Source organism: Oncorhynchus masou, chromosome 23 (assembly GCF_036934945.1).
Source record: "Oncorhynchus masou masou isolate Uvic2021 chromosome 23, UVic_Omas_1.1, whole genome shotgun sequence".
Taxonomy (NCBI): domain Eukaryota; kingdom Metazoa; phylum Chordata; class Actinopteri; order Salmoniformes; family Salmonidae; genus Oncorhynchus; species Oncorhynchus masou.
The window spans coordinates 41,758,972-41,778,141 of NC_088234.1; the positions used below are offsets into that span (position 1 = coordinate 41,758,972).

General features: G+C 40.0%; 2 protein-coding genes across 5 annotated transcripts in view; one reads left to right on the plus strand and one right to left on the minus strand.

Annotated features, from left to right (window-relative positions):
- The first annotated feature begins 585 nt into the window (after window positions 1–585).
- On the plus strand, window positions 586–4,934 carry LOC135510857 (cytochrome P450 1B1). 2 transcript variants are annotated; one of them, XM_064932150.1, is made up of 4 exons: window positions 586–1,036; window positions 1,211–2,225; window positions 3,038–3,685; window positions 3,841–4,934. In XM_064932150.1, exons 2-3 carry the CDS (start codon window positions 1,219–1,221, stop codon window positions 3,648–3,650), a joined length of 1,620 nt encoding a protein of 539 aa, XP_064788222.1. In that variant the 5' UTR covers window positions 586–1,036; window positions 1,211–1,218; the 3' UTR covers window positions 3,651–3,685; window positions 3,841–4,934. The 2 variants fall into 2 exon arrangements, with proteins under 2 accessions (XP_064788222.1, XP_064788221.1); XM_064932149.1 differs by having other exon boundaries at window positions 3,038–4,934.
- Window positions 4,935–16,381: 11,447 nt separating this feature from the next.
- Window positions 16,382–19,170, minus strand: part of LOC135510858 (regulator of microtubule dynamics protein 2) — a 68,697-nt gene continuing 65,908 nt past the window's right edge. For all 3 annotated transcript variants that reach the window (XM_064932151.1, XM_064932153.1, XM_064932152.1), the window contains exon 11: window positions 16,382–19,052. In XM_064932151.1, coding sequence (XP_064788223.1) covers window positions 18,996–19,052 — 57 coding nt within the window. In that variant the 3' untranslated portion in view covers window positions 16,382–18,995. The remainder of the gene's footprint in view (window positions 19,053–19,170) is intronic.

Sequence of the window (19,170 nt, forward strand, 5' to 3'; positions counted from 1 at the left end):
CATTAATAGTAGTATGGTAGTTCTATCTTCTAGTATTGGGCTGCTAAAATCATATGATCTTTCATTTTTGTTGATATTTCATCATGGTTGTAGTTATTGTTAGGCTATTAGCATTAAATCTACACATATAACCATCTACATAAGAGGCTAGAGCCTAGGCCCAAATAGAGGCATATTTGGTGAATGGGAACCAATTAAATAAAACAAATGAATACGTAGATTTGATTGGACATCCATAATCCTTTGACAAAACTTATCCAGCAAAGTATTGAGTTCCTAGTGGCTAGTGGTGATTGCATTCTGCCTCCAATTGCAACGAGGGACTGGACAACACAAACAGTTTGACAACAAAAAGTAGGCGCGCTACTTTTTGAGTAGGGGAGGGGGAAGGGAGGAAGAGGGGGGGAGAGAGTGAGTGAGAGCGCGTGAGAATGTGTGTGTGTGTGTGTGTGTGTGTGTGTGTGTGTGTGTGTGTGTGTGTGTGTGTGTGTGTGTGTGTGTGTGTGTGTGTGTGTGTGTGTGTGTGTGTGTGTGTGTGTGTGTGTGTGTGTGTGTGTGTGTGTGTGTAAGTGTGTAAGTGTGTGAGGGGGAGAGGGAGGGGAGCAGACACCCCTTACAACAAACCAGGACTCAGACGCTGACGAGCTATGATGCTATTTGACACTTCTGTTTGTGATAAATCATTTAACTCCGGACAGCAGAAGGCTATTCGCATGTGGAGTGTGGAAGATCTAGAACTGCACCAAATGACAAATTAAGTTACTGGACGTATAATGGGTTACTTTCTTGTCTATTGTGTATGTTATGAGGATTTTATTCTCCAATAATCCTTACTTTCAATCACTGGATCCGCTCTATAAAGACGTGACCTATAATTGCCGCGCTTCTTGCATTTATATTAAAATGTAGTCTTACCATCGGCATCGACGGGACAAAGGACAGGAGCATATTCATCAAAACATCTATTAGTAACCGACATACTTCAATTAACATAAGGCTGTTCTTTACTTGGAATAAGCAACGAATTGACTGCAAGGTGGTGTATTTCCATCCTCAATATTTGACCCGTTAACAATAGGATATGTTGTGCCATATTTTGTGCTGCAATACTATTACCACTATATTCTTAATTTTACTTGTGTGTTCCCCTAGAATGAGTTAATATTTTTTTCTCCCAGAAATAACATTGCTTTCTCTCAATATATTATAGGCTTCATAATGGACATGCACATTATATTCGAGGAGATGACCTGGCCATCGCCACGGAGTATATTATTGGCGTCTTTGACTGTCGTCTTTGCCGTGCACCTGTGGCGCAGGATCAGGCGGAACTGGGACGTATGCAGCCCGCCTGGACCCTTCGCTTGGCCGGTCATTGGGAACGCAGTAGAGGTTGGCAAAACTCCTCACCTCTATTTCTCTCGCATGGCACGGAAATATGGGGATGTCTTTCGAATCAAACTTGGCTGCCGGGACGTTGTGGTGCTGAATGGCGACGCAATCAGACAGGCGCTCATCAAAAATGGATATGATTTCGCAGGCAGACCTGACTTTACTTCTTTTCAATACGTTTCCAATGGTGATGGCATTGCTTTTGGAAAATTCAGCGAATGGTGGAAAGTGCACCGAAAAGTAGCCCAATCTACTGTTCGGATGTTTTCCACCGGCAACATGAACTCCAAAAAGACCCTCGAAAACCACGTCGTCTGCGAAGTTAGGGAGCTGCTCAGTCTTTTCCTGGGGAAAACGCAAGAGCACAAATATTTCCAGCCGATGACATACTTGGTGGTATCAATAGCTAACATAATGACCGCCGTGTGCTTTGGAAAGAGGTATTCCTACGACGACGCAGAGTTTGCGCAAGTTGTGGGACGAAATGATCAATTCACCCAAACAGTAGGGGCTGGGAGCATCGTTGATGTGATGCCTTGGCTCCAGTATTTTCCTAACCCAATAAAAACTATTTTTGACAATTTTAAAGAGCTCAACCGGGAGTTCAGTAAATTTATCGTTACTAAGGTTGTCGAGCATCGAAAGACCATTCAGCCAAGCACAATCCGGGACATGACAGATGCTTTCATCATGGCATTGGACCATTCTCAGGACAGCTCGCCCGGAGTCTCACCAGGCAAAGATTATGTGCCACCTACTATTGGTGATATTTTTGGAGCGAGCCAAGACACACTGTCTACTGCACTACAATGGATCATTCTGATACTTGTGAGGTAATAGCCTACGTATCAATTTTGAATCAGCTAAAGTGTAATTAAAGTTCTCGTTTTCCCATAGGCTATAATATGTTCTATTAACAATGCATTTTATATTGTAGTCATTAAAAGCAGTCGCTCTTATCCAATGCAACTTACACTAAGTGCATTCATCAATTCACAATAGCATATATGCTTTTAAGTTGAGAAAACCTATGCGTAAAACAGAAAAAACAATTTTGTCTTGGGAAAATGATCCAACCTAATGTACTCGTATGCCACTGTCTCACTATCAACATCAAACAACGAAAGAGTATTATGCTCTGCTCTTTTTTTGCTGGCAGCCTACTCCTGTACGTGCTCCTGTGTCCCGCACGTCAGTAGCAGAACTAGGATGTTAGGTAATAGTCTTAAATAGCAGAAGTGCCCAGGCAGGTATTGGAAGCCTCTCATGAGGGCTCCGCTGTACTGAAATTGATAAAGTAATCTGAGCTGCAGAACATCATGATGTGAGTTGCCAGTTTGCGCGGGAGAAATAAAACAGTTTCGATAGTAATTCATGTTTATTTTGTCCAGTATTTAGTATTTACTTAGGAATTCTTAGCATGTTGGCAACTATAACCATGCTACCAAATCCCCAAATAACAAATTGCCAAATAACCTGTAGCCTATATCAACCTGCTGCTCATAGTTACCCATCAAAAAATATTAATGTATTGAGTATGCCCTCAGTGTTGAAATGGAGGTTAGCTTCCCAATAGGAAATTATTATCTCAATGAACAAAGATACCTGTGTTCTGAGTGTTCACTTTTGACCATGTCCTATATAGGTTTCCTCATATCCAGCTGCGTCTCCAAGAGGAAGTGGACAAAGTGGTCTACCGGAGCCGTCTGCCCACCATCGAAGACCAGTCTCAGTTGCCTTACGTGATGGCCTTTATCTACGAGGTGATGCGCTTCACCAGCTTTGTGCCTCTCACCATTCCCCACAGCACCATCACCGACACTACCATCATGGGCTACACCATCCTCAAGGACACAGTGATCTTCATCAACCAGTGGTCCAGCAACCACGACCCCGCCAGGTGGACACAACCAGAGACCTTTGACCCACTGCGCTTCCTGGACCAGGACAGCTCTTTGAACAAGGACCTGGCCAGCAGGGTGCTCATCTTCTCCTTGGGAAAGAGGCGGTGCATCGGAGAAGAGCTGTCCAAGATGCAGCTGTTCCTATTTACTGCATTGCTGGCACACCAGGCCCACTTTAGTCCCGACCCGGACAAGCTGCCCACCATTGACTACACCTATGGGCTGACCCTGAAGCCCAATAACTTCTCCATAGCAGTAAATCTACGGGACACCATGGACGTCTTGGAGGAAGCTAGCCAAAAGCCCTTCTATGGGGAGACCCAGGAGGACACAGGCAACTCCAGATCAGACTGAATATAGTTATAGTTGCCAAAAGCATTACAAAAACGGTAAATGAAGCTTTTAAGATGTAGATTCATGAACTGAAATTCTTCCTCATGTGCTATCAGGTATCAGCTACTATATAGTTAAAAAATGTATTTATGAACTGAACACTCAGGCAAAATACCCTTCATATACATCTTTATTTTCTTTGTTTTTACAGGTAATCACTCATATGACTATGGCTCACAAAAAGGCAACTTTTAAAGATTGTTTTTAATAGGTTATTGCACTGATGTTTGTATATCTTTCACTGGAACACGCCAGAACATTAAAACAAAGCGTGCCGTGTTCATCTTAGGGCGATGGCATGTTCTTTTACACTTGTTTGCCACTTCATTTGACTGTATTCACTGGAGTATTGGCCAATTGGAGTTGATTCAGTTATTTTACTTGCACCCACCACCTCAGAGAGTGTACCTTTTATGGCCCAAATGACCTCCCAACAAGGTCAATATGATACAGAGAGAATCTTGATTTATGTAAATATAGGTCACTAGGTAGATAGTAATACCAACCTTATTACTATTAAAAACAATAAGTATGTTTTAAGTGACATCGGGTTGGTAATTCTAATGAGCAGCCCTACCCTAAATTTGACATATGCACTAAGGTTTTACAGAAAACTCAGATTGTTGTGCTTTAAAAAAAAACATTGAGTCAACTTTAAAAAACAAAATATGGCAACCAGCTCTCATCAAGGCAAAGGGTGGCTACTTTGAAGAATCTAAAATCGAAAACACATTTAGATTTCTTTATCACTTTTTTGAAAACTACATGATTCCATGTGTGTTCTTTCATAGTTGCGATGTCTTCACTATTATTCTACAATGTAGACAATAGTAAAAATAAAGAAAAACCCTGGAATGAGTAGGGTGTGGACAAACGTCTGACTGGTACTGTATATTTGTTAAATTGAAATGGTAATTCAAAAAAATCGATATTAGAATAGCGTTTTCTTTTTTATTGTCTTTTTGTTCTCTTCGAGTGTGTGTTATGTCTTCATGCGCTTGTACGTTCAAAAGGCTGCTCTGCAAAAGTTCTTCATTTATACCATATTATTAAGATTCTTCATTTAAGATACCAGTTATCAAATGATTTATTATTAACATGATCATTGTGTTACTGCAACTGTGATGTTGCTCAGGTGAGAGTATTTTACGATATCTATCTGAACGGATGACATTGAGTTGATGAGTAAAGGTAATATGTGTGATATTATACAGTAACACTAAATTAAAGGACATTTTAATTCTTGCTTGATTTGTGTATTTATTATACTGATATGAGTTGGAGTAACAAGAGATTGCGTTTTGTTTATTTTAACACATGCCTCAGAATAGGAGGTATATCAAACCAGCTTTTGAGTAAGTAGGGGCTCATGGGCAGGTGGAATAAAATATGCTGATACTGCAATGTTTAGGAATAAACAAAGGTTATATACAAAGTCACTCAACACTTCCATATCTCAAACTCACTATGGCCGAGATTCTCTATTTTTAAATGACCAGTTCAATTGTTCCCGAAAATAGAATAACCTTTGTGTATTTTCTGAAATGACAGAATTATTATTAGAAATACACTTTGTCTGGTTAGTTTGATACAGTAGATTTCATGACTTTCTTATTTCAGCGAGGAAATGTATTGTACTGTATTACCGGCACATAGCCATGTCATGTTGCAACAAATGGAGAGAGTCCTTTCCCTGTAGTACGTTTTTATCTCGCTCACCCAGAACATCCTGTACTTCATCAGAGAGATACTTGCAGCCAGACAGCCAGCTTGGAGTGCTTGACAAATGCAGCTAACGCCAGATGATCACTGATACGCTACTCCCTTATGCTCTCCCTTTTACCCAACAGAAAAGGAAGACAGTCAAAGAAAACGATTTGCCTCAGATCTCAGTGTGAAGGAAAAGCGTAGATAGACAAGACTCGGAAATTCGGCACGTGAAATAATGGCGGGGTTGTGAGGGTTTGATTTTTGCAAAGGCTTTTTCAAAAAAAAATCATTTTCCAACGTAAAGGCAGAACTAAGCATTCAGGGTTCAAAGCTCTCATCAGTCCTCATCCAGCAGACATGACCCTATGGATGGTCGGGGACATGTTGAATGCACCTTCAACATCATATTTGGCATGTACATTTTAGTGGGCCAAAAAAAAGAGTGGTATGCATGCCTGCAAAGCCACTACACTACACAACACAACACTAAACAATACATTAATTGCACTATAACGGTGACAAACGGTACCCACAAACTTTTAGGGCCTACATAAAGCTGTCCCAACAGCAGAGTCCCAACACCTTACCACTTTCAGCAGAGCCTTGTCTGTCAGTGAAACAATTTCATTTAGTGCCTTAAAAAAACATAGCTGATATGGCAGACTTGCTTAAATAAGGGGACGACAAGCTGATAAGAGGCAATCAGTGATTTCAATTAACACATGAACGAGCAAGCGACGACGGACTTAGTCAATATAACTATTTGTTCAGAACTTTTGAAATGTACTGTACAGCGACAGAATTCAGCACATGGGCCATTCTTAACACGGAATCCAAACCGGCTGCGCTCGTGCGCCATCGTGCGTAAATTAATTTTGTCGCCCTACACCAAACGTGATCACTACAAGCAGGTTAAAATATCAAAACAAACTCTGAACCAATTACATTAATTTGGGAACAAGTCGAAAAGCATTAACATTTATGACAAATTAGCTAGTTAGCTTGCTCTTGCTAGCTAATTTGTCCTATTTAGCTAGCTTGCTGTTGCTAGCTAATTTGTCCAGGGATATAAACATTGAGTTGTTATTTTACCTGAAATGCACAAGGTCCTCTACTCCAACAATTAATCCACACATAAAAACAGTCAACCGAATTGTTTCTAGTCATCTTTCCTCCTTCGAGGCTTTTTCATCTTTGAACTTATATGGTGATTGGCATCTAAACTTTCATAGTATTACTACACCGACCAGCAACACAGTTCGTCTTTCAATCACCCACGTGGGTATAACCAATAAGGAGATGGCATGTGGGTACCTGCTTCTATAAACCTATGAGGAGATGGGAGAGGCAGGACTTGGAGCGCGATCTGCGTCAGAAATAGACAGGACTTCTATTTTAGCCATTGGCAACGCGAGCGGTGTGGCCAGCCTATTACAGTGTACTCCATGTACAAGTAAATAAATAAATAAATGGGGCATTTAAAACATAATGAAAGCTCTTACAATATTCGATGATTACATTTCTCTAACACAGGTTATAGGCTATTTGTGCATCCCCAAGTTAGAACAGTAGGCAAATTAAAAGGTGAAAATAGAGCAATTGATTAGGGTCAGGCACATTGGACGCCGTTTGGGTCGTTGCCTGTCAAAAAAAGATACATGTCATATAACACTATTTGACATGTTAAAAAGCTTTTAATTTGACACGTCAAATAATACAATTCTATTATAGAATGTTGTGTGTGCTGAATTTGCACGTGCAAGCCAAGCACCACAACTACTAACGTTATGTGTTTACAATACCGTGTTGGTGCAAATAGACCAAATTATTAGGGTGAGGCACATGGGCTGCTAACAGCTTACTACACAACATACACTTAGTATTACTTTCTTGGCTACATTATACATTTAACCCTGGCATATTACATCATTAATGCAGCAGCATACGGGACATTTTTGGACTCACCTTGTGAAGGTGGCGCAGCGGTCCTTTGTGGGCAAATTTTGTCATCAGACTTTGTCATCAAAGTCTAGCATTCTCTGGATTTATGGCCGGAACTCGTAAAAAAACACAGCCACTCCATTGAATAGCAGGCTAATATTAGTGGTTTCTTTTCCATGCTTGCAGTTAGACACTGATTCCCTCCAAACAACTCATTGTTGAATTTGCGATTTCCAACTTGTTGTGTAATCTTTATGTGCAATGGCCGATGAGCACCGATATGTTTTATCTATAATTTCTCTTAATTGTTTCTCTTCATATGGCAAGGATTAAAAAGGATTTGCCAGCATATTGGCGACTTAATGACAACTGATGGTGACTGCTTGCTAAGACTTTGAAAGTAAGATGTTGACATAATCAGTCAAATCAAAGCTACTGTAGATATAATGTGATTTGATGTCATTCTATCTATGGCCAATGACCTTGAGCCTTCTTGGATGGGCACTTCTAATATAACTCTATGGCAGAATCCAAGGGGCAAAGATTTTCGAGCTCCAACCTTAGAATTGGGGATAATATAATAATAATAATATATCCCATTTAGCAGACGCTTTTGTCCAAAGCGACTTACAAGTCGGCTGGGGCCACTACTTTTGCATATGGGTGGCCCCAGTGGGAAACGAACCCACGACACTTGGCGTTGCAAGCGCCATGCTCTACCGACTGAGCCACACAGGGATGATGTACTGTCCCATGAGTGACAGAAAACTGAGCCAATCAGGCGCAACGCTCAGTATTTTCTGCTGGCTAGACCCACCACAGAAAGCACTGAGCTAGTGCTCAAAACAGTGCACAAAACAGGTGGGACTCAGCCCCACCTGCCCTGAATGATGGGTCGCTACTGTCCCCGACAATGTCAGCTTCAGGGTTTTTACTGGATCACAATACAGCCCCTTGCTAACCCCTCTTGGGTTACAGGAAGGCAGGCAACACACTACTGTTACATTATTACCCACACAAGCCAGGAGAGAGTAATGAGTGTTGACCTGGCAAATGAAAGAAGAAGCTTCACACCTCTGAACATCCAGGCAACTTCCTGAAATGATCACAAACATCTGTGAGTAGGGTGGGAGTCATACAAATCACGAGAGCACATGGCTTGGGTGTGTGGGGGATAGGGCACATATGAAACGGAGTTCTACAACATGGTAAGTCCTCTTCTCCACTGCCCACCTCCAGAACAGCAGAACAGCGACTGATCATCTTAAGACCTATACTTACTTAAAGTGCTTTCATAATGTATTCACATGGATTAATTTGAGATTGTGTGCCACTGACCTACACACAATGACCTACGTCAAAGTGGAATTCTGTTTTTCAACGTTTGTAGAGATGAATTCAAAATGAAAAGCTGAAATGTCTTCAGTCAATAAGTATTCAACCCCTTTGTTATATGGCAAGCCTAAATACGTTCAGGAGTAAAAGTTTGCAAAACAACTTACATAATAAGTTGCATGGACTCACTCTGTGTGCAATAATAGTGTTTAACATGATTTTTGAATGACTACCTAATCTCTGTACCCCACACATACAAATTATCTGTAAAGTCCCTCAGTCGAGCAGTGAATTTCAAACACAGATTCAACCACAAAGACCAGAGAGGTTTTCCAAAGCCTTGCAAAAAAGGGTACCCATTGGTAGATTGGTAAAAATAAAAAGCTGACATCGAATACCCCTTTGAGCATGGTGAAATTATTAAATACACATTGGATGGTGTATCAATACAGCAGGTCACTACAAAGATACAGGTGTCTTTCCTAACTCAGTTGCCTGAGAGAAAGGAAACAGCTGAAGGATTTCACCATGAGGCCAATGGTGACTTAATAAAAGAGTTACAGAGTTTAATGGGGCTGTGACAGGATGGACCAACAACATTGTAGATACTCCACAATACCAACCTAAATGACAGAGTGAAAAGAAGGAAGCCTGTACAGAATAAAACAATTCCAAAACATCCATCCTGTTTGCAATAAGGCACTAAAGTAAAACTGCCAAAAATGTGGCAAAGAAATTCACTTTATGTCCTGAATGCAGTGTAATGTTTGGGGCAAATCCAACACAACAGATCACTAAGTACCACTCTTCATATTTTCAAGCACGGTGGTGTCTGCATCATATTATGGGTATGCTTGCCGTCGCAAGGATTAGGGACTTTTTTTGCCCCAAAATAAAAGGAATAGAGCTAAGCATAGGCAAAATCCTAGTTCAGTCTGCTTTCCACAGACACTGGGAGACAAATTCACCTTTCAGCAGGACAATAACCTAAAACACAAAGCAATACACTAGAGTTGCTTACCAAGACGAGGTTAAATGTTCCTGAGTGGCCTAGTTACAGTTTTTACGTAAATTGACTTAAAAATATATATGGCAAGCCTTGAAAATGGCTGTCTAGCAATGATCAACTACCAACTTGACTGAGCTTGAAAAAATGTTTTAAACAATAATGCCATTATTTTTCAATCCAGGTGTGGAAACTTCTTAGAGACTTACTCAGAGAAAAATCACATCTGTAATCACTGCCAAAGGGGATTTTAACATGTATCGCCTCAGGGGTGTGAATGCTTATGTAAATGTATATTTCTGTATTTCATTTTCAATAAATTAGCTAAAATTTCTAAAAACATGTTTTCACTTCATTATGGGGTATTGTGTGTAGAAGGGTGTGACAAATATAAAGGTCATCCATTTTGAATTGGCTGCAACACAACTAAATATGGAATAAATCAAAGGGTATGAATACTTTCTGAAGGCACTCACTGTTTTTGGTATTTTCCAGGACAGGGGGAGACAGGCCAGGACAGACCATGAACAGATCGGCAGGTGGAAGGCAGCAGTGGGAGTAGATGTCTGACCCACTTGGGAGAAGCTTTTATTTCTGGAGGCAGCTTTCTTGTAAATAATGCCACTCGATGGCTTCAATGACTCCTGCCACTTGTTGGGCCCAAAGTAATTGAATACCTCTCACTTCACACCTCCGTGCTAATGGAAGTTGTATCAGGTCTGACCTAGCAAGCTCAGTTCCAGGTTGGATGGTGTCCTCAGGTCTCTGCTGTTTGTTGGCTAGAGCACCCTCCATATAGCTTGGAAAAAGAAAGCAGTAATCCCTCCAGTTAAGGCCATGCTGTGCAGGGTAGAATCCTGCAAATGTCCCTGCCAAAAAGTCTCTAGATCGAGATCTATCCTTTTGTAAAAAAACATATTGAAAAATGTGAGAGCTCACATGCAGCTGTGTCTCCCTCTCTCTGCCCCATCCCTAAAACTGAATATATATAAATATTGAGTTTGTATATTTAAATACATTGAAATTGAATTTTAAAACGGAATGCAATATTAATTCAACTCAATTTTAAATCATGAAATACAAGTTCAATTCATGAATTAAATTATTCCATTTGTGGATTAGAATGTTTCTGTTGGCACTGATATCGGTCCATATAATGGCCTCAAACCCTCACAATGACACTACAAGCTTGGCACACCTGCATTTGGGGAGTTTCTTCCATTCTTCTCTACAGATCTTCTCAAGCTCTGTCAGGTTGGCTGCCCCATCTACACACAATTACCTCATAATGACAAAGTGATAACATGTTTTTATATATTTTTGCTAATTTATTGAAAATGAAATACAGAAATATCTCATTTACATAAGTAATCACAACCCCAAGTCAATAAATGTTTGAATCACCTTTAACTGAGATGTACAGCTGTGAGTCTTTCTGGGTAAGCCTCTTAGAGTATACACACCTGGATTGTACAATATTTGCTCATTATTCTTTTCAAAATTCTTCAAGCTCTGTAAATTTGGTTGTTGATCATTGTAAGACAACCACTCAGGAACATTCACTGTCTTCTTGGTAAGCAACTCCAGTGCACAGTAGATCTGGCCTTGTGTTTTTGGTAATTGTCCTGTTGAAAGGTGAATTCATCTCCCAGTGTCTGGTGGAAAACAGACAACCTGGTTTTCCTCTAGGATTTTGCCTGTGCTGAGCTCCATTCTGTTTATTTTTTATCCTCAAAAACGTCCCAGTTCTTAACGATTACAAGCTTAACCATAACATGAAGCAGCCACCTATTTGCTTGAAAATATGGAGAGATACTCAGTAATGTGTTGTGTTGGATTTGCCCCAAACATAACATTTTGTTTTCAGGACAAAAAGTTAATTGCGTTGCCAAATATTTTGTAGTATGTCTTTAGTGCCTTGTTGCATACAGGATGGATGTTTTGGATTTTTAAAATTCTGTACAGGATTCCTTCTTTTCACTTTGCCATTTAAGTTAGTATTGTGGAGTAACTACATTGTTGTTGATCCATCCTCAGTTTTCTCCTATCACAACCATTAAACTGTTTTAAAGTCCCCCATTGTCCTCATGGTGAAATCCCTGCGCGGTTTCCTTCCTCTCCGGCAACTGAGTTAGGAAGGACGCGTTTGTTTGTAGTGACTGGGTGTATTGATACACCATCCAAAGTGTAATTAATAACTTCATCAACCTCAAAGGGATATTCAATGTCTGCTTTCTTTTGTACCCATCTACCAACATGTGCCCTTCTTTGCGAGGCATTGGAAAACCTCCCTGGTCTTTTTGGTAGAATCTGTTTGTAATTCACTGCTCGACTGAGGGACCTTACAGATACTTGTGTGTGGGGTACAGAGATGAGGTTGTCATTTAAAAATTATGTTAAACACTATTATTGCACACAGAGTGAGTCTTATGTGACTTGATGAGCAAATGTTTACTCCTGAACCTATTTAGGCTTGCCATAACAAAGGGGTTGAATAATTATTGACTCAAGACATCTCAGCCTTTAATTTTGTATTAATTTGTAAAAAAAAAAAAAAAACATCTAAAAACAATTCCCACTTTGACATTATGGGGTATTGTGTGCAGGCCAGTGAAAAAAAATTACATTTAATCAATCTTAAGTTCAGGTTGTAAGTCAAGGGGTGTGAATACTATTTAATTTTTTAAAAACTTTCAGGCCCACAGGGAAGGGGTGGTATGGGAAAAGTTTTCTCTGGTCTTCATGTACATTTTGAAAATTATAGACTGTTTGTGATTTGAACCCGTCACCCCAAAAATTATAATAAATAAAAAGTTGCTCACAAAAAAAGAAAAATAACTGTCGGCGTGACTTTCAGTTAGTTATTTTTTGCCATCTGTGAGAATAAATGATATTCCGGTTCTTCTGTTCTATTACATTGTTAACAGTTTTGTAACTTTAACGAAGCTTACAAAAATGTAAGAGTTCCTAGAAAGCTTACACAAATACCAATGTTGGGAAAGTTACCACTTTGTAACAATATGTAAACAATGATGTAATTAATAATACATTACAATATGTAAACAAGGATGTAATTAATAATACATTACAATATGTTAACAATGATGTAATTAATAATACAATATGAAACAATGATAATTAATAATACATTACAATATGTAAACAATGATGTAATTAATAATACATTACAATATGTAAACAATGATGTAATTAATAATACATTACAATATGTAAACAATGATGTAATTAATAATACATTACAATATGTAAACAATGATGTAATTAATAATACATTACAATATGTAAACAATGATGTAATTAATAATACATTACAATATGTAATGAGTAAAAATGTTTTCATTACATTTTTTATTAGCAGGGTACCAATTTAATATGATGAGCAATAATGACATTTACTGTCACAGGTGGCAAAAAATAGCTATCTGAAAGCCACACCTACTGAAAATAACCCATGGATAACATTAAAAAAAGACCTAACTTCTGGGTCAACTCAGTATGAAAGTGAATATAAACCAATTAATGGTTAAATTAACCCAATATGTTGGGTTATTCATGCAACACTGGCTGGATCAAAATAACCAAACGTGTATTCTGTCCAATATTTATCCAGCGCTGGGTTACCAAATTGTGTTGATTTTAACCCAGCATTTTTTTGTGTAGGTGGTGAGGAAGATGACCTCATCCTTGATAGCATGACTGATGACAGTTTGGTTTTGTGACTCATTACGTCACATTTTCCCATTATCCAACAAGACTGACAGTCGTGTCTGTGATGGCCAATCATAAATTCATGACAGTTCCTCAAAAGTAGGATATAGTTGACCAACCTCTCAGACAGGCAATGTGCACATTAGCAGAAGTTTTCCAGTAAACCTTACTTTCAAGATGATTAACTACCGCAAACAACATTTCCAGTTAGGACATTATGAGAAGGGAAAGGAGAACATTTCCCAATTATGTAACTATGTTGTTCAGATGAGATGTTAACCCTTAATGATTTCCCTGAGCCACTGGTATATTTGTTTGGCCTTTGAGGATCACGAGACAAGTTTTATTTATTTATTTATTATTTATTTCACCTATAATTAACCAGGTAGGCAAGTTGAGAACAAGTTCTCATTTACAACTGGCCAAGATAAAGCAAAGCAGTTCGACACATATAACAACACAAAGTTACACATGGAGTAAAACAAACTTACAGTCAATAATACAGTAGAAAAGTAAGTATATATACAATATGAGCAAATGAGGTGAGATAAGGGAGGTAAGGCAATAAATAGGCCATGGTGGCGAAATAAATACAATTTAGCAATTAAAAACACTGGAATGGTAGATTTGACAGTAGATGAGTGCGCAAAGTAGAAATACTGGGGTACAAAGGAGCAAAATAAATAAATGAATACAGTAGGGGAAGAGGTAGTTGTTTGGGCTATTTATAGATGGGCTATGTACATGTGCAGTGATCTGTGAGCTGATCTGACAGCTGGTGCTTAAAGCTAGTGAGGGAGATAAGAGTTTCCAGCTTCAGAGATTTTTGTAGTTCGTTCCAGTCATTGGCAGCAGAGAACTGGAAGGAGAGGCGGCCAAAGGAGGAATTGGTTTAGGGGGTGACAAGTGAGATATACCTGCTGGAACGCATGCTATGGGTGGGTGCAGCTATGGTGACCAGCGAGCAGAGATAAGGTGGGACTCTACCTAGCAGGGTCTTGTAGATGACCTGGAGCCAGTGGGATTGGTGGCGAGTATGAAGCGAGGACCAGCCAACGAGAGCGTACAGGTCGCAGTGGTGGGTAGAATATGGGGCTTTGGTGACAAAACGGATGGCACTGTGATAGACTGCATCCAATTGGTTGAGTAGGGTGTTGGAGGCTATTTTGTAAATGACATGACTAAAGTCGAGGATCGGTAAGATGGTTAGTTTTACGAGGGTATGTTTGGCAGCATGAGTGAAGGATGCTTTGTTGCGAAATAGGAAGCCAATTCTAGATTTAACTTTGGATTGGAGATGTTTAATGTGAGTCTGGAAGGAGAGTTTACAGTCTAACCAGACACCTAGGTATTTTGTAGTTGTCCACATATTCTAAGTCAGAACTGTCCAGAGTAGTGATGCTGGACGGACGGGCAGGTGCAGGCAGCGATCGGTTGAAGAGCATGCATTTAGTTTTACTTGTATTTAAGAGCAGTTGGAGGCCACAGAAGGAGAGTTGTATGGCATTGAAGCTCGTCTGGAGTGTTGTTAACACAGTGTCCAAAGAAGGGTCATAAGTATACAGAATGGTGTCGTCTGCGTAGAGGTGGATCAGAGACTCACCAGCAGCAAGAGCGACATCATTGATATATACAGAGAAGAGAGTCGGCCCAAGAATTGAACCCTGTGGCACCCCCATAGAGCCTGCCAGAGGCCCGGACAACAGGCCGTAAGACACACTGAACTCTGTCGGAGAAGTAGTTGGTTAAACAGGCGGGGCAATCATTTGAGAACCCAAGGCTGTTGAGTTTGCCGATGAGGATGTGGTGATTGGCAGTCGAAAGCCTTGGCCAAGTCAATGAATACGGCTGCACAGTATTGTTTCTTATCGATGGCGGTGAAGATATTGTTGAGAACCTTGAGCGAGGCTGTGGTGGATCCATCACCAGCTTGGAAACCAGATTGCATAGCGGAGAAGGTACGATAAGATTCGAAATGGTCGGTGAACTGTTTGATAACTTGGCCTTCGAAGACCTTAGAAAGGCCGGGTAGGATAGATATAGGTCTGTAGCAGTTTGTGTCAAGAGTGTCCCCCCCTTTGAAGAGGGGGATGACCACAGCTGCTTTCCAATCTTTGGGAATCTCAGACGACACGAAAGAGAGGTTGAACAGGCTAGTAATAGGGGTTGCAACAATTTCGGCAGATCATTTTAGAAATAAAGGGTCCAGATTGTCTAGCCCGGCTGATTTGTGGGGGTCCAGATTTTGCAGCTCTTTCAGAACATCAGCTGACTGGATTTGGGAGAAGGAGAAATGGGGAAGGCTTGGGCGAGTTGCTGTGGGGGAGTGGTGCACTGCTGTTGACCGGGGTAGGGTTGGCCAGGTGGAAAGCATGGCCAGCCGTAGAAAAATGCTTATTGAAATTCTCAATTATAGTGGATTCATCGGTGGTGACAGAGTGTTCTATCCTCAGTGCAATGGGCAGCTGGGAGGAGGTGCTCTTATTCTGCATGGACTTTACAATGTCCCAGAACTTTTTCAAGTTTGTGTTGCAGGAAGCAAATTTCTGCTTGAAAAAGCTAGCCTTGGCTTTTCTAACTGCTGGTGTATATTGGTTTCCTAACTTCCCTAAAAAGTTGCATTTCACAGGGGCTGTTCAATGCTAATGCAGAACGCCACAGGATGATTTTGTGTTGGTTAAGGGCAGTCAGGTTTGGAGAGAACCAAGAGCTATATCTGTTCCTGGTTCTAAATTTCTTGAACGGAGCATGCTTATTTAAGATGGTGAGGAAAGTATTTAAAAAAAAACAGGCATCCTTTACTGACGGGATGAGGTCGATATCCTTCCAGGATACCAGGGCCAGGTCCATTAGAAAAGCCTACAAGCACAGTACGTTAGGGAGAGTTAGTGATTGTGGTATGCAGCAGGGTTGTGATTAAGACATTAACAGGAACTTTTCAGTCCACTTGGGAAAATTAAGAGGCGAAACCAACTTTCCAAGGATTTATTTTGAGTTATTTTAATACTGAACAAACACCTGTGTTCCTTTAGGAGGTAATTGAATGAGTCTATGCCATAACAATAACCTGAAACATGACCAGACTGGAGGGAAGTTGGACTGAATTTGATCCAGTGACAAATTTAAAATTGGCTCTGGAACAAACTATACAGTCTGCACAAAAAGGTGAATGGAAGGGTGGCTTACAAATAAAACACCACACTTCACCTTTGGTAATCAAGCAAGAACATGCTTTCATACCTTGCTATTCCATTACATTTGGATCAGAGACCAGGCTAAATATTCGGTTGATAATAGAATGAAAATGTCCCTATTAGATTTTAATCAAGTGTTGCGTACAAAAATAGTTGTGTGTGCATGCATTCCAGCAACATCCCCCCCCCTCACACACACACACACACACGATTCTACATATTTATTGAAAAAATGGCAGACTCATATAACATTGATCAGTAGTGTCTATAGAATAGTAGTTTCCAGAGCCATGCATTTTCATTTCTAAATACATGGCTCGCGTAGTGTCTATAATATTTTATGTACTGTATTTAATTTACAAGATATTATAAACTGGGTGTTTAGAGCCCTGAATGCTGATTGGCTGACAGCCGTGGTATATCAGACCATATACCACGGGTATTAGAAAACGTCTTTTTACTGCTCAAATTATTTTGGTAACCAGTTTATAATAGCAATAAGGCACCTCAGGATTTGTGGTACATGGCCAATATACCACAGCTAATGGGCAGTATCCAGGAAGTGTAAGAACAGTCCTTAGCCGTGGTATATTGGCCATATACCACACCCCCTCGGTCCTTTTGCTTAAAATGTACTTCACTGCCCACTGGGCACAGACATCAATTCAACATCTATTCCAAGTTGGTTCAACGTAATTTAATTTAAATGACGTGGAAACAATGTTGATTCAACCAGTGTGTGCCCAGTGGGTACAATGTGTACAACCCTAGATACAACAAAAGCAGACATTCATATTACTGGAACACAGACAAATCTGAGGCAAAATAAATGATACCATTCTTGTATTTCACCTCTCAGATAAAGTATGCACCAGTTAATGGTTCCCAGAAGACTTGATAGGGAAGGAAACTGGACTCCTTGGGAGAATCTCAATGTCACACTCCTCGAGTCCTTCTTCCTCGCCTCATTTTCAAAACCCATCGGATGAGAAAGCCAGAGGTCCCTTCCCCCTGACCTCCGCCAATTGAGAAGGAGAAGAGAGGACGCGATGAGTATGAAATTGAGATTCTGCCTAGGAGTCATGTTTCTTTCCCTATCAAGTCCTTCCTCTTATCTGATGGGACCATCATCTCAGTCTATGTACAGACAGTGACAGGAACACAAAACTTGCCAACCAGCAGAGCTACACTAGTGGTCCACTCAGTGCAGGTCAAAGAATACTTAAAAAAATATCCAAGTCTGCATCTGAAATGGCACCATATTCCCTATTTAGTGCACTACATCTGACCAGAGCCCCTATTCCATATCTAGTGGACTACGGCCCTGGTCAAATGTAGTGTACTTTATAGGAAATAGGGTAACATATAGTTATAGTGCCTTCAGAAAGTAGTTAAACCCCTTGAATTTTTCCACTTAGTCATGTTATAGCCTTTTATTTATTTATTTAAATAATTTTTAATTAAAAAATGAAAAATGAAAAGCTGAAATGTCAATAACTATTCAACCCCTCCGTTATGCCAAGGCTAAATAAGTTCAGGAGTAAAAATGTGCTTAACAAGTCACATAAGACTCACTGTGGTCAATAATAGTGTTTAACATGATGTTTTGAATGACTACCTCATCTCTGTACCCCACACATACAATTATCTTCAAGGTCCCTCAGTCGAACAGTGACTTTCAAACAGATTCAACCACAAAGACCAGTGATGTTTTCCAATGCACTTATTGGTAGGTGGGTTAAAACAGGAAAAAACAGGCATCAACATTTAAAATAAAAAAAAGCAGTTCTTAGGCTAGGCTATTTCAGTGTAATAAAAAAAAACAAATCAAGAATAATTATTGATACGTATGCAGTTTACAGGGGACCATATTCATTTCTGACACCAGCAGGGTGAGTATAATTATTAAAACATTTTCTAGCTACAGTATTGCCTGGTCCTCCACACTCGACTGCAGATTGCTTCAAGATATGGGAGATAATATACATCCCATTGAACACCATTGATTGACTTACATCAAAGATGGAAACAGCCAATGAAATTGGATTCTGGGTGTGTAACTGCTTGCTGATAGGTCAAAACTGTCCCTTTTTACCACAATCTCTTTAGCAAACAGATGTCAAAGAATTTCGATATCTGCTTTTATAAGACATCAAGATGTGTCTGTGATAAACTTGTTCTCCAGAACAGTGTTCCCTAGCATGCACAGCCAATCCCAGAGAGGATTAGCAAGAGTCCGGTATTTCAGAAATGTTGAAGCCTCCATTGAAGGTACTGTCCCATCAGTAATCAAAGAAGACGTTGATTTGGATTCCATTCATAGTGTGGCTTCCAGTGAAGATGATCCTGGGTTTCTCCCTAGCGAGAGGACATAACCATTTCTAAATGTCCTCAATAAACACCTAGCGCAGGGAGAAGGTAGTCAAGCTCCTTCTGTGCCTCCTCATCCTTGGAGAGAGAGAGAGAGAAATAAAAAGAGACAATCAATCTCTTTTTTAACCACAACAATGACAAACGTGAGAGAACTAAGACTTTAGAGCACAAGAATAAGCCAGTGACACTACAG